General features: G+C 45.6%; 2 protein-coding genes and 1 long non-coding RNA gene across 9 annotated transcripts in view; all 3 read left to right on the top strand.

The window, feature by feature from the left end:
* The first annotated feature begins 3,325 nt into the window (after positions 1-3,325).
* On the top strand, positions 3,326-7,180 carry MRPS17 (mitochondrial ribosomal protein S17). Of its 7 annotated transcripts, none has more exons than XM_031024346.2 (3): positions 3,326-3,459; positions 4,092-4,231; positions 6,234-7,180. In XM_031024346.2, exons 2-3 carry the CDS (start codon positions 4,109-4,111, stop codon positions 6,501-6,503), a joined length of 393 nt encoding a protein of 130 aa, XP_030880206.1. In that variant the 5' UTR covers positions 3,326-3,459; positions 4,092-4,108; the 3' UTR covers positions 6,504-7,180. The 7 variants fall into 7 exon arrangements, with proteins under 7 accessions (XP_030880206.1, XP_030880202.1, XP_030880203.1 ...); XM_031024342.2 differs by having other exon boundaries at positions 3,396-3,522; XM_031024343.2 differs by having other exon boundaries at positions 3,415-3,561.
* Positions 7,181-9,938: 2,758 nt separating this feature from the next.
* Positions 9,939-18,258, top strand: part of NIPSNAP2 (nipsnap homolog 2) — a 30,695-nt gene continuing 22,375 nt past the window's right edge. The window contains exon 1 of the mRNA XM_081819649.1: positions 9,939-10,098. Coding sequence (XP_081675775.1) covers positions 10,007-10,098 — 92 coding nt within the window. The 5' untranslated portion in view covers positions 9,939-10,006. The remainder of the gene's footprint in view (positions 10,099-18,258) is intronic.
* On the top strand, positions 10,381-14,165 carry LOC145721533 (uncharacterized). Its single transcript, XR_014145261.1, has 2 exons — positions 10,381-10,583; positions 11,225-14,165. It is a non-coding gene; the product is annotated as an uncharacterized LOC145721533 (long non-coding RNA).

Raw genomic sequence — 18,258 nt, 5'->3', positions numbered from 1 at the left:
CACCCTTCGGTGGAAGTGATCCTGGGATTCAGCACCAAAGTGATGCGGGAGAGCTAGGCTCTTGTCTCACAAAGTCGAAGAATGAATCTTGGGACAAAGGAGAGTGAGTAAAGCGATAGAAGTTTATTAAGTGAAGATAATAGAAGTTTATTAAGTGAAGATACAGAAAAAGCCCTCCAGAGTGAGAGGGGTCCTGACAGGGTTGCCAGTGAGGGCCTTTAGGATTGATCTTTTATAGAAAGCTAACCAGAGAGGGAGACAAACCGTAAGAGACTCTTAATCTCAGGAAACAAACTGAAGGTTGCTGGAGTGGAGGGGGGTGGGAGGGATGGGGTGGCTGGGTGATGGACACTGGGGAGGGTATGTGCTATGGTGAGCGCTGTGAATTGTGTAAGACTGATGAATCACAGACCTGTACCCCTGAAACAAATAATACATTTTATGTTAATAAAAATTTTTTTAAAAAAGAAGCAAGCTAACCAGGGAACTTAAATCTTTTTTTTTAAAGATTTTATTTATTTATTTGACAGAGAGAGACACAGCGAGAGAGTGAACACAAGCGGGGGGAGTGGGAGAGGGAGAAGCAGGTTTCCCCGTCAGGCTGGGAGCCCGATACTGGGCTCGATCCCAGGACCCTGGGACCATGACTTGAGCCAAAGGCAGACGCTTAATGACTGAGCCACCCAGGTGCCCCGGAACTTAAATCTTTTTAACATCTCTATTGATATCACCATTGAGCAAGGACTAGTGATAACAGCTTCAATGCCCCACCTCCCCCTAGGGTCTAGTTATTCTTTGTTGGTCACAGGTCACACTTTTTTTTTTTTTAAAAGATTTTATTTATTTATTTGACAGAGAGAGAGAGAGAGCAAGCAGGGAATGAGTAGGCAGAGGGAGAGGGAGAAGCAGGCTCCCTGCTGAACAAGAAGCCCGACGTAGGACTCAATTCCAGGACCCTGGGATCATGACCTGAGCCAAAGGCAGATGCCCAGCCGACCGAGCTACCCATTTTTAGGGGCTTTACTTTTAGGTACCATTATGAACTCATGGATTTTCATATATTTTATGGTTTTCAATCCATTGCAGTTATAATTCTCTTTAGCCTCACATAATTTCATCTTAGTTCAGTGGGAACTCCTTCAGGTTGACTTTTGACCTGACCCCATTCACCTTTAATAGCTCTCTTGATTTCTGACACAAGATGTCCCAAGTTTAACTCACACACTTCCTGCTCCAGACCTGAAGTCAGTGATTTTTCAAGGATCCTTTGTTCCTTTTAGAGAAAAATGGTATATAAATACCACAATCTGGGTGCTTGGAACTGATTGATACTGGGTTTGTAGGCTTTCTAGGAAAAACTTTTTTTGAGGAAAATAAATCATGAGTTCATACTGTATTTCCAAATCGAATTTAAGATTGCAAGGGTTTTACTTTGCTTCTTTGATTATATTGTTATGGACTGAATTGTGTCGTCCCCCCCTCCAAAACTCATATGGATGTTGAAGCCCTAACCCCCGATGTGATGGTATTTGAAGACAAGACCTTTAGAAGGTATTTAAGATTAAATGAGGTCAGGGGCACCTGGGTGACTCAGTTGGTTAAGCGTCTGCCTTCAGTCCAGGTCATGATCCCAGGGTCCTCGGATCGAAGCCCACATCGGCCTCCCTGCTCAGTGGGGAGCCCGCCTCTTCCGCTCCCCCAGCTTGTGTGTCCCTCTGTCAAATAAATAAATAAAATCTTTTTTAAAATTAAAATAAATAAATAAATGAGGTCATAAGGGTGGGCCTAATCCAGTAAGATTAGAGTTCTCGTAAAAGAAAAAGAAGACACCAGTCTGTCTGCGCTCTCTCTCCCTGTGCACACATAGACAGAGGAAAGGCCACGTGAGGACATAGCATGAAAGTGATCATCTGCAAGCCAGGAAAAGAGCCCTCACCAGAAACTGACCCTGACAGCTCCTTGATCTCAGATTTCTAGCCTCCAGAACCATGAGAAAATAAATTTTCTGTTGTTTATGCCATACTTACACGAACTCTTACCACCTCTCTGTCCCCTTGCCTCACACGGCCAATTTCCCAATCACTTCTCCAACCCACTTTCTTTCTTTCATTCCCGCTGCTCCAGTTTAGGTTTTCACCATCCGCTGACAAAGCATCTAGCCTCCAAATCTCTCCAACCTCTGTTCTCTCCTTCACACTCCTACCACAATGATGTTGAAGGCTAGCAAAACTATTCATATCTCTCAAAGGCTTCTCATCATTTAGAACAAAAAGTGAGGACAGGCCCTTAACAATAAATGCTTCCTAGGTAGAGGCCTATCTCTGACCAACTTAGATCCCTGCCATTCTTTTCCTGACCGTATATCCTGGCAGTATCAGCCTCCTGCTCATCTTACTGTCTCTCACAACCCAGCACCCCTGCACATGCTCTCCTTTATGCCTCAAATGCCCTTCCCACATCCCACGTCCCTCTCCTCTCAAGCCATATAGCCCCTGGTCAAGGGCTATGTATTGATCAAGTCTCCTCTCCGCAAAAGTATGCATTCCTTTCTCAAGGTTCACATTACCTACAGTTGTTTTACACTTATTTCTTTACTCACCTGTCCCTACTAGGCTGTGGCCTTTTTGAGAGAGGGAGTCTCCTTTGATTCATTTTTTGCCTAGCACAGAGTCTAAGAAGTGTTCTATACCTGTTTGCTAAGAGAGAAATGAGTGTTGGACAGACTGTGTGGGAGAATTCTTATTTTCCCAGTCTTCCCTCACCAGTTGCTAAGATGTTTCAATGATTAAAGACAATGCACTATACCCATATTTGGGCCCTCAAATTGTCTATGCCAGTAGCCTATTGTTTTCTGTTTCTCTTAATTTCCTAATACATTCCCAGTCCTCCCTCTGAGAAGGCGCCATCAAGCAGCCTGCTCACGGCCCATCGAACTCCTTCATAACTGTCACACATAAATATGTGCCAACGCTGGACTTCTCTCTGTCTCGTAGATATTGAGAAATAACACCTAAAATCAAATTGGGCACAAAAACCTACAGAAGTTTATCTTTAAAGGAGCTGTGCGCGTAGAATGCTTAAGTCTCATCATTGAGCAGTGTCCGATGTTTCCGTGTTTGATGAATGAATGAGGTTCCTCTGATTTGCAAGGCCTTGTCCAAGCCTGGGAGCTCGGCGGAAGAAGAGGAAACCGAATGGAATAGTTCAATGAAAGGCCAGAATCCTCCACGCTCCAGCGGCTCCGCGCGTGGAAAAAGGGCAGGTACAAGTCTCCCGTTTACCCACGGTCCGCGGTTCCCTTTAAGGGGGAGTGGGCGGAGTCATGCCTTTACCCTCCGCTGATGGGACACGCGGCCAATGAGAGGAGCCGTCCCGGGCGCAGCGCCTTGTAAGGACGTGACGTCGTCACGCTCCGGCCGCCCATCCGGACTACACGCGCCGGGAAAACAGAGCCGGAAGGTGGGCGCGGGTCGAGCCCTGCAGTTGCCGGGGCTGAATTCGGACGAGCGAGACGCCACCCCCGTGAGAACCTGGCGGCGAGGCGAGGGGCCTGATCCCGGGGTAGTGCGGGGCGGGAGGGTCAGTGATCCGATCCTACCCCAGGTCCGGCCGGATGGACTCAGCATTGACTGATCGAGAAAGCAGTCCCAGGTGAAGGTGTCCTCCGGTGAGGAGGACGCCCCCGGCCGTTCCGCCTAGGCCGTGAGCGCGCGAGTAGCGGGGCTGGAGCCTTCAGGGACAGGCTCGCCCAGCGGAAGGAAAGAAGTAAGGGACACCAGTAAAGACCCACGTTTATTAGCGCTATTGAGCGCCTTCTAGGTTAAACCCTGAAAGCACTCCTGTGAGTAGATCCTGTTCTTATTCCCGTTTTGCACAGGGGGAAATAGAGGCTTAGGTTAAAACGACAGCTCCGTAAACAGTATGAAGGTGAAAGGTTGGGCTAAGGAAATAGTGAAACGTGTAAGCATCTCTAGAGTGGTGATTCTGGAAGGCCAACAAAAACTGTTTCTGAACTTCAGCAGGTCTAGTAACAGAATTCATTTGGTGAGTCGTAACAACCAGCAAATTACACTTCGAAATTTGTCTTTCAGGTGACCGAAGCCACATAATGTCCGTAGTTCGTTCATCCGTCCATGCCAAATGGATCGTGGGGAAGGTGATTGGAACAGCAATGCAAAAAACAGCTAAAGTGAGAGTGACCAGGCTTGTTTTGGATCCCTATTTATTAAAGGTGAGGGATGTCCCTTTTTCACATGGCATTGATAAGTCACATCATGTTATGGGTTCTAAGCAGAGAAACAGTTCCCTGTTAGTACAGATGCACTGAGCATCTGCTGTGAACCAGCCACTGCGCTGATCTGTGGGTATAACAAAGTGAATTGATCATGGTTCATTCTCAAATTCTGGGGACACATAGAGTTAATTTCAACTCAGCTGATAACTGCTATAGTCATTCTATGTGCAAAGTACTGGGAGCAGAGAGCAGGACACCTGTTTATTCCCACATGGCTGAAGGAGAGCATCCTCAGTTAAGACTCATTTGGGCTGAATCTCAGGCTTTTATCCAAAGGATGGGTTTGGGGGGGTCATTCTGGCCATGGTGAGTGGTTTATGGAAGCTCTTTTAGCCATTAAAGGGCATGACACTGTGCAGGAACAAGTGGTTTGGCAAGGTCGAGCCCAGAGCTTGACCCTAAGTAGGCATTGACTGTTGCTGAGTGAATGCAGGAACACTGGGAGCTGGACTGAGAGTGGTCTTGGATGTGGTATTTTTGGATTTCTTCCTATAAGCAAAGGAAGGCAGAGTTGGAGACATAGGGTGAGAACTGGAGGTAAGGAAGTGGGTAAGAAGACTATTGCAGAAGTCTAGAACTGGATATAAGGACCTGAATAGTCCTTGGAGCAGTGGGAATGGAGTGGGAAAAGTAGATTTCAGAAAGAAGAGTCAGAGTCCTTGATTTGTTAGATGTGCAAGGAAGGAAGAGGAAAGTGCAGGGATGGCTCTGCATTCAAGGTTGGGCATACAGGAAGGTAGAAATGCTCTTTGCTATCTAGGATCAAAAACACAGGAGCAGAGGTGACAGGGTTTTTTGGGGGTTTTTTTTGTTTTTTTAAAGATTTTACTTATTTTTGAGAGAGAGAGAGAGCCCAAGCAGGGGGAGGGGCAGAGAAAAGCAGGCTCCCTGCTGAGCAGGGAGCCCGAAGCGGGACTCGATCCAGATCATGACCCAAGTCAAAAGCAGACACTTAACTGACTGAACCACCCAGGTGCCCCCAGAGGTGACAGAGTTGAGGGAAGGGGGCACCAGGTGGGTTAAGGAGCAAAATAAAGTGGTCTTTTATTTATTTATTTATTTATTTTAAAGATTTTATTTATTTATTTGACAGAGAGATAGCGAGAGCAGGAACACAAGCAGGGGGAGTGGGAAAGGGAGAAGCAGGCTTCCTGCCGCGCTGGGAGCCCGATGTGGGACTCGATCCCAGGACCCTGGGCTCATGACCTGAGCCGAAGGCAGACGCTTAACGACTGAGCCACCCAGGCGCCCTAAAGTGGTCTTTTATTAACAACAACACAGGAGCAAGCTGAAGAGTGGCAGCATGATCATTGGCCTGAGAGTCAGAAGACCTTAGCTTGAATATTGACTATTATTTACTAGCTGTGCCCATTACCTTACTCCAGAGCCTGTTTTCTCATATGTAGAATGAGAATACCTTCTGTAGCAAGGTTGTTTATGACCATCTGTGGCTTGTTTGCAGTACTTCGAGCCACCCATGGAGCTAAGTGTTTTATGTATATTATAACATTTGATTCTCTGGTTAACTTTAGAGATGCAGATATTGGAGTCTCATTTTATGTTGGGGAAAAAAAAAACTGAGCTTATGATGGGGAATGATTAAGTGACTTGTCCCAGAACTAGAAGTGAAAGTAGCATGTTTATAGGCTGGAGAGAAGGCTCCCCTAGGAAGGAAGAGTTTAAATATGGGTAAAGGAGGATGATTGACAGACAAGGATACTGAAGGTGATAGGCTGGAGAGCTCAGGGACATGATCCACTCTAGAATATACTGTTTTCCAGAAATTAAGCAGCTAATTTTTGTATTAGAAGCCTCCTAAGTATATTATCTTTTTTCCCCAAGTCCCAGCTTGTTTTCTGTGCACTACTCTTTCATATTCCATACAGTATTGTCAGATCACAGATGGGAACTACTGATTTGTTCCTCCTTCTTTCAACAGTATTTTAATAAGCGTAAAACCTACTTTGCTCACGATGCTCTTCAGCAGTGCACAGTTGGGGATATTGTGCTTCTCAAAGCTCTACCTGTTCCACGAACAAAGCATGTGAAACATGAACTGGCCGAGATCATTTTCAAAGTTGGACAAGTTATAGATCCAGTGACTGGAAAACCCTGTGCAGGAACTACCTACCTGGAAAGCCCAGTCAGCTTAGAAACCACCTGCCTAACCAAAAATCTGGAAGAACTCAATAGCTCTTCAGCACAGTGAAGGAGGATTGGAAGAAGGAGCCAAAGGGATTTATAAGTTTGCTTTATGGAAAAAAGAAATTTTTCTAAGTTTCATAACAAAGTGTCCAATTTCTCTTCCGGTATTTATGGAATAGCTAAAGGTAAATGAAGTAAAGGCCTTGTTAAATTCTCATAAAAGTTTAAGGTCATGTTTTCAATTTCCTTTTCATTGAACATACTTTCCTCTTACAGTAAGTGTGCCTAGCAATCCCCTGCATTGTTTTGTAAGCTCTTTTAGAAGGTGTATTTTTTTTTTTTCATTCAAAGGAATCTTAAATTTATCTTAGAATCTTTATTTGGGGAGGAAAAATCTTTTGATATAAAACAGATAAGACTGCATTAAGTGAATATTTATTTTTGGTGGCATATATTCGAAATTAAATTTTTTTTCCTCTGATTTAATCAGTTACAAATTGAAATAATCAACAGTCTGATTGGGGTCAGACTTTATCAGATTAAAGTCTGTATTATGAATGTTGACACATAGAAAATAAAACTTGAAAATTCACTTTTCTTTTATCCTGTATTCTAGCATAGATTAGATAGGACTGAATTCCTAAAATCCGATACATTGATGAAGTTTTAGAGCTCACACTATGCATTTGAGTTGGAGAGTTTCAGTTTTGTTGCTGCTTATTAATAAACTATGAACCTAGATTTTGACCTGAAGACACACTTGAGTTACATATTTCAGTTTCCTGGCTCCTAGAAAGAGACTTGGAGCATGTTTCAACCTCAACTAATACGTGTTTTATATAAGCACAGGGTTTCAACAGTAACCATAAGCACTGCTCACCCACTGAAGGTTCATAATCTAGTAAGTGAGGTATGCATGGTTTCCTTAATAGCAAACAGAAGCATATGGGTAGGGAAGAAATTAGGATAACTTCCCCGGAAGAGACTAGATAGTGCTAGAATTGAATCTTAAAGGAGCAGTCTCCAGGCTAGTAGATGAGGGTTGTGGAAAGGGCATTCAAGGCAGAGGGAACAGTGTAAAATCCTGAAAGTATGAGAGAAAGGAGCATAACCAAGGGCTTCTGTAAGCTGATGAGGACTGCTGGGACATTTTGAACACGAGTGGAGCTCAGGTAAAGGAATAGGCAGAGGGCAACCCTGTCAGGACCCCTCTCCTGAGAGCTTTTTCTGTATCCTTGCTTAATAAACTTCTATCGTGTAAAAAAAAAGAAAAGAAGTAGGTGGAAATTACACTTAAGTGGTTGTGGGTTATTTGACATTTTTAAAGAGAATGATATAATTAGATTCACACTCCTATAAAAGTAATAGCATCATGTAGAGAATGGGACTGGAAGGGGAAAGATCAGAAGGAAGGAGACAAGACTAATTCAAAGACTGGCCCTAAGATCTAAACTGAGCTGGATAAGGAAAGAGGAAAAGAGGTTGGATAGATGATATTCCAACAAGCAAAAAGGTGTGCAGGTCTCCCACGGGTGAAGCTATATGGAACCCGTTATCCTGGAAGAGACAGGACACCTATACAAGCCATCTCAAAAACCTCAAATACTTAAAATGCTTACATACACTCTATTGTTTTTTATCTTAAGATACCTTTCCGAATAATCTTGGTGTAAAAATTATGCTCCAGGAATATGCCCAGTATTTCTTCTATGGCATTGAGTAACCTAAGCTATACACCTGTGAAATAAGAGTACCTCGCCCAGTAAAAAGCACTGGGTTAATGGAACTCTGGAGCAAGAGGATAGTGGAGAAAAAAATGCAGAATAAGTGGCCTAATACTAAATAGCACAAAAGCACGGTCAACCCAAGAAATACTTACCAGGTTTACATCTCAGGGAAATACATTTGAAAGCATTTGTTTCTGGATTAACTGAGAAGTTGGGAGACCCTGTGTGAAGTCACAAGGGTACAGTGACACCACTGGCTTGAAGAGGCTTGTCTCCTGCAGGGGAGGATTGGGACATGTCCTTTCTGCCCTGGGGAAAGCTCACTTCAGCCTCCCTTTGGGCCTCTCCAGTTTCTTACAGGCTCACTAAGCATTGGCCAGTTGAGATCAGGAACCTGCTCAGCCACACAGCCTCTGGCCTCCTGTCCTGCGTCCCTTGGTCTTCTTTTCACTGGCCTCCAAGAAACCTTGTTGCCATTCCTCCATCCACAGGACCCCTTTGTGTCCTCCTTGGCGGCTCCTTGACATATTAACATGTTCAAATATTCCCCCCAGTCAGAAAACTGCACCCTTTAAGCTCCAATGCTTCCTTTGCCTCCAAGAAGCGCAGTTCCTGCCCCCACCCCTCTTATGCAGAGACCGGCCTGGGTAACAGAGACCTCCCAGCTACCCAGTCCTGAGGGCATTTTCCTCTCCGCCTCTGCAGACTCTTGCACTGTCCTTCAAATAATCCCCTTGCTGGCTGGGGCCTCTACTCTTCCCTGTGCCTCCCCCTTCTCTCACTGTCTAGCTCCCTTTCTGCCTACCCCCTCTTGGTTGCAGTTTTCAAGGTTACACCTGTGGCTCTTTTACCCAGGATTCATTGCCCATCCTGACCCAGGCCTTTAAGTTGTTTTCTTTTTTTTTTAAGATTTTATTTATTTGACAGAGAGACACAGCGAGAGAGGGAATACAAGCAGGGGGAGTGGGAGAGGAAGAAGCAGGCTCCACGCAGAGCAGGGAGTCCGATGCGGGACTCGATCCCAGGACTCTGGGATCATGACCCGAGCCGAAGGCAGACGCTTAACGACTGAGCCACCCAGGGTTTCTTGGCCGAGATGTCCTCCCTTCCACTGGTCAACTCCTCTTCCCTTGGGACTGCGCTGTTGTGCCAGCAACTCGGCCTCTATCCTCTGCTTCACAGCCACGGCCACTTACCCGATCTCCCGTCTGTGCCCCCCTCCCGTCCCGAGAACCTCTTCGTTTCAACACTTGACACACTCAGCCAATCGTTGTTTCACATCCTGCTGCTACTAGACTGGACCGGCTTGACAGTGGAGGCCCGACCAGCGCCCGCCAGTGTTGAAATGAACAGGAACAATGTAGTCCCGAGACTATGAGATAACTTGAGTATGTTTTCATCCAGAATGTGTTTATTAAAGCGTTTGGGGTCTGGTTTTGGTTTGAAAATGTAATATATTTACACGGTACAAAGTTCAAAATGTATTGGGGGAGAAGCCTGGATTTAACACAGTGTTACTCTTTTCTTGTACAGTAAAGCCTTGCCCACGTTCCTCTTGCGCACCCTGTTCAGGGCACCCAGCTCCTCTCGCAGGGGATTACTGCCCCCTAGTGTAGTCCTCTCCGGCCAGCGCGCCTTCCTCACAGCTGCGGGCCTCCCCGCGCGGGGACCGTGCGCGCTGCTCCCCCTGGCGGCGGCGCCCGGCGCTGCAGCGGTCGCGCGCCCCGCCCCGCCCCGCCCCGCCCCGCCCCAGCCTCGGCGGGCCCGGCCGGGGGAGGGGTCGCGGCGGCGGCGGCGTCAGCGGCGGCCCGGGTGGTGGGAGCCCAGGCGCCAGAGCAAGATGGCGGCGCGAGTACTACACGCCCGCAGAGCGGCCTCGGCCGGCGGTGTCCTGCGGCGGGCCGCCCCCTGCAGCCTCCAGCTCGCGCTCCGGTGAGCAGCGCCGCCCTTTCCGGGAGCGGCCGGGGAGTGGCCGCCGCGGGGCGGAGGGCGCGGGGTCCCCCGGCGCGGGTCTCCGCCCCGGCCCGGCAGCGCTCCCTCGGGCATGGCCGCCGGGGCTGCGGGTCCGAGGCCGCGGTCGGCCCGGCCGGGGCGGGCGGGAGCCTCGGCAGAGTCGGAGCGCGTTCCGGGCTTGCCGGGCTCAAGGTCACGGCGGGGACGGCGCTCGGTGCCAGGGCCACGTCCGCGGGCCGTGCGGGTCCGGCCTGCGGGACCTTGACCCGGCGCCACCCGAGCGGTGGCCGAGGGCGCGCGCGCGGCTGAGGCCCCAGGCCCTGGCCTCGGCCTCCGGCTTGTCGCGGGTGCCCGGAGAAGGCTGCGCGTCCGCGCGAAGCCACGACGTCTGCATCCGCAGATGGCAGTAGAGATACTACTTAACCTCCGAGGTGGTGAGGAAGAAATAAAATAACTCATCCGGGGTGAGCCCTCAGGGAGACGCAAGGGAGTAGTGGGGAAGTCTCAGCACTGCGAACAGTCCGACTTGCATTGAAAAGTAGGTAACGGGTCAAAAAGTACTTACAAGTTATCAACATTGGGTTCAAGTTTAAACTTCTTCAAAACGCATTGGATCAAATATTCGGTTTAATTCATCCCCTTGACATCCGTTCTTGTTTTCCATGTTCAAAAACCCACCTCATACTGACTTACACGCAGATTTGGCTTTCTTGTTTTCTTTACATTGGATAATTTAAACGTTATCTGTTTGTAGTTAAATAATGAGCCTTTAGAAAATTCAGTTGTCACTTAACGAAAGAGTAAAGGGACTGCCTGTTTGTTAAACTCTCTATGAGCCAGAGAATTTATTTAATCTAATCCTAGAAGCAATCTTAAGTAACAGGATCTGCATTTTACAAATGAGATGGAACCTCAAAGAGGGTGAGACAGCTAGCTAGAAAAGGCATTTGAACTCAAGTTTATCAGGCCCAGCACCTTTCCTAGGACCGATGCCCAACTTGTATTTCCAAATTTGATGTTTATGTTTCCAAGTTGATTAACAAGTCAACCTCTTATTTTTATTCTGTTATTGAGCATCCACTGTGTCTTGTTTTTTCCCACACAGGTGATAAGAAACTGAAATTCATATTTTCTTCTTTCCAAAAAGACAGCTGAGGCTGAAGGTGTTCACCCAACATATTCACCTAAAGTGCCCAAAGTCACAAAGCTAGTAAATTGGAGATTTGGACCTGGGTCTGCCCAGTGCCCCCACTTCCTGCTGGGGCCAAATGCTCTTGAAACTGAAGCCCAGCCTGTTGGCTCTTGGATTACTCTCTCAGGCCCCCTGTATCTTTTGACTGTCTTAACTGTAGGAGTTTTTTGGGACTCAGTCTAGACCCAATTAATTCACTGATTCTACAAATTTTGAATGTATACGATGTCTTTGAAGCCTTGTGGAACTCAGCATAATAGCCATGGTCACTCTCCCCAGGAAGCCATGGCAGCGGTAAAAATTCATATAGACTTAAAGACTGAAGTAGGTGGTGTGAGAGAAGATCAGGGAGCCTACCCCGTGAGATCATGGAAGGCCTCTCCAGGAAGGTGCCATTAAGCTGAGACCTGAAGGGTCAGTGTGCAGGAAAGCCCTGACTGGGAAGGAGTAAGGCATACCAGGAAACTCCAGAAAAGCCTAGGAAGATGGAACATAGGAGTGAAGGGAAGACGGGCCGGAAGACAGGTGGAAGGGAGCACGAGCCCTGTGATTCCAGGCCTTGCAAGCCATTTTAGAGAGTTTGGATTTTATACCAAGAGCCGTGGAAGACATTTAAGGGTATACATTCTAGTGTGACATGATCTGATCTATGTTTTTAACATATCAGTCTGATTTTGGAAAGGAGACAGAATCAAGGGTAATGACCAAATGGGCAGATGCTGGTGCCATTTACTGAAAGTCACTGGTTCCACAGGCATATGAGTTCCCACCATGTGCCAGGCGCTGTTGGGAAATATCCGTGCATAAAGTTGTTGCCATCTGGGAGCTTGCTCCTAATTGGGAGGAGGAAGAACAGATACAGTGTGGGGAGAGGGGAATCCAGAGCACTTTTGAACCTGGTAAAGTTTGAGATGGCTGTGAGCTATTCAAATGGAAAGGCATTTGGCCTGTTTGATCTATTTGACCCTCAAAGGAGATGTCTGGACTACAGGTTACATTTGGGAGTTGTTGGTATATAGGAATGCCAAATGTTGATAGATCCGTGGGTTTCATTATACTGTATTGCATTTAATTGAAATTTTTCTTAATAAAACATTTTTTAAAACCATAGGAATGGAGGAGATTGCTTGAAGAGTGTGGATAGAGAAGGGGCTAAGAAACAGGCCCTGAGGTGTGTCAACATTCACAGGCTAGCCAAATTATGGAAAGAACCCAAATGTCCATCAACTGATGAATGGATAAAGAAGATGGATAGATAGATAGATAGATAGATAGATAGATAGATAGATAGATAAATAGACAGACAGACAGACACACAGTGGAATATTACTCAGGCTTCAAAAAGAATAAAATCTTGCCATTTGCAACAACGTGGATAGAACTAGAGGGTGTTACGCTAAGCAAATTAAGTCAGTCAGAGAAAGACAAATATATAATTTCACTCATATGTGGAATTTAAGACACACAACAGATGAACATAGGGGAAGGGAAGGAAAAATAAAATGAGATAAAAACAGAGGCAAACCATAAGAGAATCAAATATGGAGAACAAACAGGGCTGGGGGGTGGGCTAGATGGTTGATAGACATTAAGGAGGGCACTTGTTGGGATGAGCACCGGGTGTTACATGTAAGTGATGAATCAAAAAATTCTGCTCCTGAAACCAATACTACACTATATGTTAACTAGCTTGAATTTAAATTAAAAAAATAAAAGAAGGGAGGGAGGGAAGAAGGAAGGAAGGAAGGAACATTCATTCACAGGCTAGATGTAGGAAGGAGAGGCAGCAAGGGAGACTGGGAAGGAGGAGCCAGCGAGGTCACTCACTGTTTGTGGCAGTGCCCAAGGGGAGGTATTTCAAGGAGGTGGTGGTCAACTGTGCCAGATGCTGCTAAAAAGTTAAGGTGACAGAAAACTGGATTTGCCAACAGGAGTCTGAGTGACCTTGTGAGAGGGATTTCAGAGGGGAAGGAGGAAGCCTTCCCAGGAGACTTATTTGCCAGCACCTCTTAGCTCTGCTCAGTGCCAGGCCTGGAGTTCCAGTTGCTTAGTGGACATTGCTCTAGTGTCCTACTGGTCCTTGAGATGCCTTTGTACCCAGAATTTAACTCATCTTCCTCCTACAGAACCTGCTTGTCCCTCCCGGGTTCTCTCCCCAGAAATGGTACATCTTCCGTTTAGTGGCCCCAAACCCACCCCGTCTTGCTCTCTCCCAGCTAGCCAGCTGCCAGATCTGTCAGTTCTACCTCCAGCACATCTTGACTCTACCTTCTCTCTCACCATTCCCCTACCTCAACTCTTGGCAACACTTGTCTGGAGTCCTCTGAAGAGTAAGGACTTGAACCTGTTGGTGAAGGGGACAACTAAAGAATTCTGAGCAGAACTTTTTCTATTAGAAAGATCTCTATGACGTGAACTTGGACTGGATGCTAATCCCTTTTCTTTCCCATCCCACCCCACCCTACCCTTGCCAAGAAAACTATAAAAGACATTTTGGGAACAACGGGACAGTTTTTTGTTTCAATTTTTTTTTTTTTAAGATTTTATTTATTTGACAGAGGGAGAGTGAGAGCAGAAGCAGGGGGAGTGGCAGCGAGGGGGAGATGCAGGCTCCCTGATCAGCAGGCTCTATCCCAGGGCCCCAGGATCACGACCTGAGCCAAAGGCAGACGCTTAACCAACTGAGCCACCCAGGCATCCCTGGGGACAGTTTAATATATGAAATGTATATTAGATAGAATTATTCTTTTCCTCGGATGTGAAAATCATATCATGGTTTTCTCTTTGTTCTTAGGAGGTGCATACTGAAGCATTTAGGGATAAAGTATCATAGGGTCTGTGCTCTGCTTTCAAACGGTTTGGTAAAAATAAAAAAGCAAATATATATAGAAAGATTTAAAATGATAAAGTGTTCATTTTTCACCTACATGCAGGGTATAGAGGTCTTCATTATACTGTTCCTTCATCTCTTTGCAGTTTTTATTTAAAGATTTTATTTATTTATTTGAGAGAGAGAGAGTGTGAGGCACACAAGATTTGGGGAGGGGCAGAGGGAGAAGCAGACCCCCCATGGAGCAGGGAGCCCTATGCAGGGCTCGATCCCAGGACCCTGGGATCATGACCTGAGCCAAAGGCAGATGCTTAACGACTGAGCCACCCAGGCGCTCCTCTGTGTAGTTTTTAAAAATGAAAAGTTAGGAGATAGCTCTCTGTAGCAGCAGTGTGGAAGACAGGTTTGTTGCGGTGACAGGGGGTTTGGTGGTGAGAAGGGGAGTCACCTAGTGACTGCTTTCATGCAAGACTCTTTGGATCAGGCCCTTCAGCCTCCTCTCTCCCGCTCGTCTCCTTCTGTATTCACATACTCTTGGCTTTGGCGGGTATGGTTCTGCTTCCTCTCCTGGGCATCTACCTGACAAGTGTTCCTCATCTTTCAAGTCTTCAGTTCAACAAGTGCTTCTTCAGAGAATTGGTTCATGTCTCCCCCAGGCCAACTTAGACTCCATTTCCTCTGCCCCCACCGCTGTCATGACCACTACCTCATGTGTCCATCGAGGACTTATCTCCCGTTGGGCTGTGATCATGGTTGTCCGTCCGCTCCCACCAGCAGACAGCTCTGTGAAGTCAGGGCCGGGTGTACTCATCTTTATAGCCTCAGCCTGGCCCAGTGCTTGGCACGTGCGATGCACAATCAATAGCTATTTGGTGCTCAAATGAATGAAATCCATTTCACCACTGCTGCCTCATCCTGTGGTCTCAGTGTTAAATGTATTTCCCATCTGTGGTTTGCTCCAGCTGAATCACAGCACTGTCTAGACACCTAGTCAGGACCCGTGTCTTCTGCTTTTCACCTCAGGAATATCTTTTGAAGGTATGCCTTCCCTTTCATTGCTACCACCATACTCGTAACCCAGGACTGTCCGTCGGTCCATCCGGTGAGTAGTGAATGCGGCAGCCAGCAGGAAGCCCAGGAACCATGCTCCCTGCCTTTGTTGTCGTCGTCCACCCACCACACCACCGCCAGGCTGCTTTTCACAGACTTGGTAGCGTTGCACCATGTACAGGATAAAATCTGGCTGGTGGGCACGGTGCGCGAGCCTAACCTAACCACTCTGCCCTCCTTGTCTTCCCATTCGTTCTCTCACCATCGTCCCACACACTGTTCTCCTGCCTTACTGAACTCTTTGCTGCTCAGAAATACGCCATACAGCTTCACGACTCCATGCCCCTGGACATGTTGTTCCTTTTGACTGGGATTATCGCCTGCCTTGTCCACCAGTCTGTGTTGTCTTCCAAGACAGAGCCAGAAGGTCAGCTGGAGTTCCTCTCCTCACAGGCCAAGCCAGTGGTTCATTCCCTTGACCTCCCACAGTGTGCGTGTGTGTGTGCGTGCGTGTGTGTGTGTGTGTGTAAGTCGATAGTATCCGAGACCACTCGATGTTTACTGTGTTTTTCCTATGAGACTGAATAGGCGAAGCATCTGGTTCACCTTTATATCCACAGAGCCTGGCATATAATGCTTATTTTTTTCTTAAGATTTATTTATTTAATTTAGAGAGAAAGCATGCAGCGGGGAGAGGGAGAGTCTCAAGCAGGCTCTGCAATGATTGGAGCCCACCGCGGGGCTCAGTCTCACCTGCGATCATGACCTGAGCCAAAGCCAAGAGTCGGACACTTAACCGCCTGCACCACCCAGGCACTCCATGGCACATAATGCTTATTCTATTTAAAGTCTAATATTCTGTGGGGTGCCTGGCTGGCTCAGTTGGTAGAGCATGCAACTCCTGATCTCTCCAGCCCCCACGTTGGGTGTAGAGATTACTTAAAAATAAAATCTTTGGGAAAACACAATAAAAATAAAGTCTAATGTTTTGTAGACTGTACTGCCCCCCACCCCACCCTCTGTAAAGTGCCACTCAGCATATGTATGATGTTATAAAGACTACTGATGTGCACTTTTATAGCTAATTTTAAGTATAATAATAATGTGTGTATATGGAAAATTTGTCAAATAGTCCAGAAGGCTATACAGTAAAAAGGAAAAACTCTACTTCCACCCCACGCCCAGTCACATTCCCCAGATATCACTACTATTAACAGTTTACTTTGTGTATTTATGGTACAGTTCTGTACCTGCTTTTTCCACATAATTTATTTTCAGAAATATCAACATATCAGTGCATGTAGATCTACTTCATTCTTTTTAATGGTTGCATTCTATTCCGATTTTGGATATTCCAAATTTATTTGACCAGTCCCTGTTAATGGTTATCTAAATTGCCTATACTAGGAAAAAACTGGAAACGAGGTGCTAATAAATGTTCTCAGTTTATAAAGTATTAAATGTAGAAATTAAATATCTGTATGTACACATGATGATGCATGTCTGCATTTCTGGAATTAAAAATTGTTAGTAGTGGTTGCTTTGGTGAATATTTGTTATTTTAAATGAAATTCCCTAATGCTGATATTTTTAGAAACTTTCATTGTACCCCTTTCTTAATTATTCATAATAGTTATTTCTAAGCTCTTACAATTTATTTAACCACCCCCCAAATTTTTAAACACAGTTTCTGTCTAGTGAACTTAAAATCTAAAATAAAAAACAGGAATTATATAGTCTTATTAAAAAATCTTAAAACTTTCTACTTTGTATATCACTAATTTTATATGCTTGCCATTGTGCTTCACGATGTTATTAAGCAAATATTCCAAAACGTGGTATGTTTAAAACACTTAAACAAATTGACAAAATGTTTTTATTGACATAAATTTTACTGTGGTCATTTGGAGAATTGCCGCCTTCAGAATTAATTTATTTATATAATCAGAATAAATTGAAAACAGAAACAAACACCATATGGTTTTGGGTTTTGCTAAAAGGCTAATAATTTTATGTATAATTTATTCTTTTAATTTTAAAAGTTTTTATTGAAAAAGTAGTTTTAAAAACTTAATTTTTTAAACTTTTACCATATGTCAGGTGCTGTCCTAAGTGCTTTAAGCAATTTTACTATGGGGCTAACTATGTACTTAAAAATATACAAAATAGGGGCTCCTGGGTGACTCAGTCGTTAAGCGGCTGCCTTCAGCTCAGGTCATGATCCCAGGGTTCTGGGATCGAGCCCCGCATTGGGCTCCCTGCTCAGCGGGAGGCCTGCTTCTCCCTCTCCCTCTGATTCTCTCCCACGACTTGTGCTCATGCTATCTCTCTCAAATAAATAAATAAATAAAATCTTTGGGACGCCTGGGTGGCTCAGTCGTTAAGTGTCTGCCTTCGGCTCAGGTCATGATCCTACAGTCCTGGGATCGGGCCCCGCATCGGGCTCCCTGTTCGGCGGGAAGCCTGCTTCTCCCTCTCCCACTCCCCCCTGCTTGTGTTCCCTCTCTCACTGTGTCTCTCTGTCAAGTAAATAAATAAAATCTTTAAAATTATATATATACACACACAAAAGTAAAGGCAAAGCATAAAGAATATAGTCAGTGGTACCATAAGAGTGATGTAACATATATGGTCATATCTGGTAGCTACACTTGGTGAAATAGCATAATGTATAAACTTGGAAACAAGGCGCTAATAAAATTTCTTGTGCATTCAGCTTTGTGCACTTGTCTGAATAATGCTGCCTGTAAGACAAAATTACTAGTACAATTATTGGGCTGAAAGGCTTACACAGATTTAATTTTGATGCCGATAATGCTACACTGCCCTCTAGGGAGATTTGGAATCTGACTAGCAAGCGAATGGAACTTAAACGTGCACTTAAAAGTTCATAGTTAAAATACAGTTTGTTATATATATATATATATAGTTCAGTCAAATTTATCCTTGCTTTTTTTTTTTTTTTTAAGATTTTATTTATTTGACAGAGAGAAACACAGCGAAAGAGGGAACACAAGCAGGGGGAGTGGGAGAGGGAGAAGCAGGCTTCCCGCCGAGCAGAGAGCCT

The sequence above is a fragment of the Leptonychotes weddellii genome, chromosome 5 (assembly GCF_054177405.1).
Source record: "Leptonychotes weddellii isolate Sample4059 chromosome 5, ASM5417740v2, whole genome shotgun sequence".
Lineage (NCBI taxonomy): Eukaryota > Metazoa > Chordata > Mammalia > Carnivora > Phocidae > Leptonychotes > Leptonychotes weddellii.
This window is presented reverse-complemented; position numbering and strand designations above follow the sequence as displayed.